The sequence below is a fragment of the Rosa chinensis genome, chromosome 7 (genome assembly GCF_002994745.2).
Source record: "Rosa chinensis cultivar Old Blush chromosome 7, RchiOBHm-V2, whole genome shotgun sequence".
NCBI classification, from domain to species: Eukaryota; Viridiplantae; Streptophyta; class Magnoliopsida; order Rosales; family Rosaceae; genus Rosa; species Rosa chinensis.
The window spans coordinates 13,449,813-13,454,859 of NC_037094.1; the positions used below are offsets into that span (position 1 = coordinate 13,449,813).

At 39.7% G+C, this 5,047-nt stretch overlaps 1 protein-coding gene across 1 annotated transcript; it reads right to left on the bottom strand.

The window, feature by feature from the left end:
- Positions 1-913: 913 nt before the first annotated feature.
- On the bottom strand, positions 914-4,144 carry LOC112176961 (common plant regulatory factor 1). Its single transcript, XM_040511612.1, has 7 exons — positions 3,976-4,144; positions 3,427-3,555; positions 3,283-3,334; positions 3,119-3,170; positions 2,774-2,958; positions 2,160-2,363; positions 914-1,506 (listed from the first exon to the last, which is right to left on the bottom strand). The coding sequence occupies exons 2-7, from the start codon at positions 3,537-3,539 to the stop codon at positions 1,273-1,275; spliced, it is 840 nt and encodes a 279-aa protein (XP_040367546.1). The 5' UTR covers positions 3,540-3,555; positions 3,976-4,144; the 3' UTR covers positions 914-1,272.
- Positions 4,145-5,047: the final 903 nt, after the last annotated feature.

The window sequence follows — 5,047 nt, forward strand, 5'->3', positions numbered from 1 at the left end:
AGGAAAATTAATGATGAATAAATAATTAAAGCGACCTTTTTCTTAGCCGTTGCATGATGAATATGAATCATTATCCTTGGGGATTATTGTGCCTCATCTTGCCAAGCCAATAGTTTATTGTTGTAATACACGGGGAAAAGATTCTCACAACCTAAGAGCACATTTTGATCATTTGATGTCTAGACAATGACAGAAAATGAGAAAAATGGTCTAAGGGACTCGACAGGATTCCATAATAGAGAAGAAAGCCTGAAGTAGGTCACGAAATGAGTGGAGTGAAGTAATATATACCCATCAGGCCATCAAATTTCTGCGCATACCAAGAAGTAAGAGATCAGCTAAACGGGGGGCCTAATCAGCAACTACAGTTCTCAGTTCTCACACACACAAAACAGTGGGCAAAAACAACAACATCTGATAGTGTTGCCATGTTTGTTTTCTCAGTAAACTCATCACGTACCATAAGGTCGAGCTCCGATCCATGTGGGCAATGAGGTGAAGGAAACGGCAATTGTATCCCCACCTCAGATCATACCAGGCATGCAGCTTTACCAAGTGATTTCCTAATGAAGAACCAGCTTTGGCATCGACGATTCCCAAGGCAATCAGTCACATGCAAGTGAGAGCTTGGCTTAAGTTTGTTCTATAAGATACTACTACAAGTTCAAATTTAAGGGTAATATAGAAGTGGAGTAAGAGGCAATCACAACAAAGCCTTTCCTTTGACACCAAGAAAGATCTCTACAATTCCACAGCCACAACAGTGTGATAAAGAAGTGGTATAAGAGGCTTTGCTTCAAGTTGCTCCGACTTCGCACTTATCAACTACCAAATCTTTGAAGCCTCAGGTTTATTTTTTATTTCATTTTTATTTCTAATGATTATAAAATAAAACAGGCAGTATTCTCCAAAATAGAATTAAAAAACTTGACTCATAACTAAACCAGGTCTGTTTTAACAATTACAAATAACTTGCTACTTTTCAACTCTTACCTATCCTCTGGCACGCTCATCTCCACAGATACCATTCTCTGCCTAGCCTATGGTACTGGTACATTTTCCAGGAGAACCTAGAATGAAAGAAGTCTAAATGCAAAAACATAAAATCAACTGAGCAACGCTATTTTCTGTCTCTCTCCAGCTACAGAATTACAGTCTGCAGCCCGCTAGTCGTTAGTAAAAATTAAGTTAATTTGCCTATTAGTTCATTGTTAAAACCAAAAGATTAAGCCAGGTGTCCACATATGCCGGCAAGCAGATACCGCTTCATGATCATCTAGCAGCAACAGCATCAGTCCTAGAGCTTGATTCCAACAACTGACGGAGCCGGGTAACTGTTTCAGAAACAGAAGTTTCATGTGTCTGACAATCCGGCGGAGCATTACTGCTTACAGAACCCAAATTGCTAAGTATGTTCTTAGCATCATTTGGCAGGGTGAAGTCACCTTCAGTCTTAGGGGAAGCGTTCCCTCCTTCCTGCATTACCTGAGCATTTTTCAGCTGCGCCTGCACCAGAAAACTCATGTCAGACCAAACTCCAAGTCAATGTAAACACTACTTCGGTTTTCAAGCTAGGATGGACATGGATCAAATCAGCTTCCCTTGATTTTACATGTGATCTTAGCTAAGTAACAACTGTTACAAACATATCTGAACAAAGATTCAAGCCAAAACTTATTCCTGCCTGAATTGGATTGGTAAATATCTGAACAAACTTATTCATAGTTTCCTACACTCAGTTAATTTTTGGCAACCAAAAGCAACTAGACATGATAATTCAATTTTTAGATGGGTCAACTCTGCATGTATGATGGCATAATTTAAGTGCGGGATCAGCATATGAATAAAGTTTTTCAAGCGACTGGTTTTTGAGAAGATAATGCTAGTTGAGTACTCGGATCACCATTGGCTATGCAGATGCATGTCCTAAGGCTTCAAGAAACTTTGGAGCCCACTGTGCGACCCCCAGACATGGACTCTGAAAATGCTACCATCCATATGCATCATGCGCTTCAATCTCCAAAATTTTGAAAGTGAACGACCCTAAGTTTAGATCTAGTGTTTATTAGACTCCATGCATAATAAACGATGAATATCACATCAGAATTTGAGAACAGATCAAGGGCTCAAGCATTAGTAAACAATCTAAGAGGAAGTACCCTTAATGCAGCATTTTCAAGCCTCATTTTTTCTGCATCCACTTTCAATTGATCTAGTTCAGATTTAAGGTCCATCTGTTCTGTGCTTAAAGAATCACAACTTTTCACCAGCTCCTCGTATTCAGCTTGCTTCCTCATCCTAGATCTCCTTGCAGATTCTCTGTTAGCCTGTTTTCTTTTCTCTCGTTTCAATTGCTTTTCATCCTGAGGAAATGAATATATATAATCAATAGAGTGTTTATAACATACTATTTTTAAGAGTTATCTTAGAAATTGTGCATCCAAGATCAGTCGAAACTCGATAGTTACTCAAAAGTCAAGAATATAGCACTGTTTCAGCAAATAACTGCCCTTCAGAATCTTAAGATGGGCTCTGTTTCACAGCTAATTCGGGCCCACAAAATTTGAGGAAATTCCAAATCCATATTCTTTCATCAATCCCGTGGTTTCAATTCAAACCGCTGAGTGTTGTTCAAAACAAACAAATAGAAAGTATCAAGGCCGCAATTCTTTTAAGAGATTGTCTAACTTCAATACAAATTAAGTACATAGCCATAAGCTTGCAAACAACATGAGTAAGACTGACAACAAAACATAAATATCAGCATATATACCAGAACCATTGCATCAAAAGGCAACCTTTCACCAGCAGAAGGAGAGAAGAAAGGTGTGCTAGTTGCGATTTTCTCATAGGGAGAAGGAATAGGTACTCGCACAAGATCATTAGAGGTTGCGAAGTTCCTATTTATTTCCCCTTCATTGTTTGGATGGACCTGGGGATGGTCTTTCACATCATTATCTGTCACCCAAACAAGAAAACAAACGAGTCAGCAGTCACATTTAAAACATTCCTTTCTAGGAAAAATCAGCAGAAGGATGAGCAACAAATATAAGCCAGAAATACTTTCTGCCACCACAAAAGAACAAAGTATAAGCCAATGAGAAATACTTAAGCATACCAGAAGTTGGCACGCTGTAAGACCCATTTTTCCCTTGCCTGTGGTGGTCTGCCTGATAAATAAATCCACGTTAATCAATGTCATTCATGAACATCCAATCATCAAACACAAGACCAATAGAAACACCAAAAAAATGAGCAGACATAACAGAATCGAACTCTTACTCGAGTGTTTCCATCAGCTCCGCCTGTCAAACCATCCTTATTTTCTTCGAAACTGCACGCAAAACGTAACATGTAGTGCACAAACATCATAGTGCACAATCTCAAACATTGAATGCAACTTGAATCAACTCTAGCTCCACATACCTCTTGGATGCCTCAAGAACTGGGTGCCCAGAATTTCCCTTGGAACTTACATATGCAATTGGTACTGCATGCCCATCCAATCCCTTGAACTTCTTTGTTACATCTTGGTCCATATTGCCCTCGAAAAAACTGTCAAATTCACATTCAGCTCAATCAATGTCTTAGTGCAGCTACATTTGCAGAATGAAAAACCCAACAACCAGAAATTAATCCCTCCTTTGCCTTTTCAACTCAATGTTTCACAACAAAGACACACATCAACAATTTGAAGCTTTCATCATCCACAAGCCAAAAATTTCTAGACTTTAACCATTTACCGTCACCCAAATCCGTTTCTGACAGAACAAAATTCATCTTCTACGGTTAATTTCGGGGTTAAATTTCTGTTTTTGTTTTTTTTTTTTACCCTAATCTGCATCCGAGAATTCAAAGATGGAGAAAAGATTTCCAGTTTTAGATTCCAAGCTGTAACGATTTACGCCTCGAAATCAAATCAGAACAAACAAAAATTACCGTACCGGGATCTTCAAATTTCCCGCCTTTAATTACCTGGGTTTGGAAATTTCCGGGGACAAAGGGGGGGGGGTTTCTTGTGGAGGAGAACGACGTCGTAAAAGAGGCGGGGAAGGTGTTGGATTCAGTGTTGAGATGTCGACAGGGGATAACGGCGGTGAAGGTTGAAAACTGAAATAACGTGATTGGTGTAGAGGAGGATCAATGTGGCTCCCTTCTTTTCAGCCATACACGTGTAAAAAAGTCTCCACTTCTTTTTTTGGGTGAAGAAGAATTGTATGTTACGGAAGAGATAATACAACATTAAAATAGTGAATAAGTTAATCCAATGAGAGTCGTCAGTTTCCCCAATCAGATAATACAACATTAAAATAGTGAATAAGTTAATTCTTGTAACAATATATTATGGCCAATTTTTATTTTTTATTTTTTTAAACACGAGATCATGGTCAATTACTAAACATAACTTGTTTATTAAAAAAATTCCGATAGATCATGTAAGGTAGACAAAAATAAAATTCTTTAACAACGACAAACTCGAGATGGTGGTCCTTGGTTCTATCGCAACACGATGCTTGTTGTGGGAGACTATGATGGGCTTTGCCCACCGGAGATGGTGGCTTTGAATATGATGGAGACATGGGTGGTGGTGCGGGGTCTTCCTCTTGCCCTGCGGAACAAGGTAGCGCTCAACATGGTTAGGATGGATCTGACAGCCCTGAAAAGGAAAGAAAAAGAGCAGAGAATAAAGGTCGTGTTTGATGTTCGCCGCCGTATTCGATCCTGAAAAGTTGTTGAATTTTCTCCGGTGGTGCGACCGGAGTTAACTTTCATATATGAGAAGGTTAAGGGCTATTGTCGTGATTGTGGTTTGTTTATCCATGATGCGATGGGCTGTGATACAACATTGATCAAAGAAAAGGAGGAGCTTTTGGCAAGGGAATCAGTGGCGGCTATGAAGGGTCTGTCATTGACTGTGGTTAAGGCCGTGGGTGTTTCTGTGATGCAGATGGAGTCAGGACAGGGCGGTACTGATCTGGTTTGTTTGGAGGCTGGATCGGCTTCGGAGGGTCAGGGTGTTGGGACTTTACGGACTAGGAGGGAAGCT

Excerpts from the sequence above, each read along its gene's own strand:
- LOC112176961 (XM_040511612.1), bottom strand. The coding sequence starts at position 3,539 with ATGGACCAAGATGTAACAAAGAAGTTCAAGGGATTGGATGGGCATGCA. Across the intron at positions 2,959-3,118 it reads TTACAGCGTGCCAACTTCTG|ATAATGATGTGAAAGACCAT; the intron begins GTATGCTTAAGT and ends TTTGGGTGACAG. Across the intron at positions 1,507-2,159 it reads TTGAAAATGCTGCATTAAGG|GCGCAGCTGAAAAATGCTCA; the intron begins GTACTTCCTCTT and ends TTTCTGGTGCAG.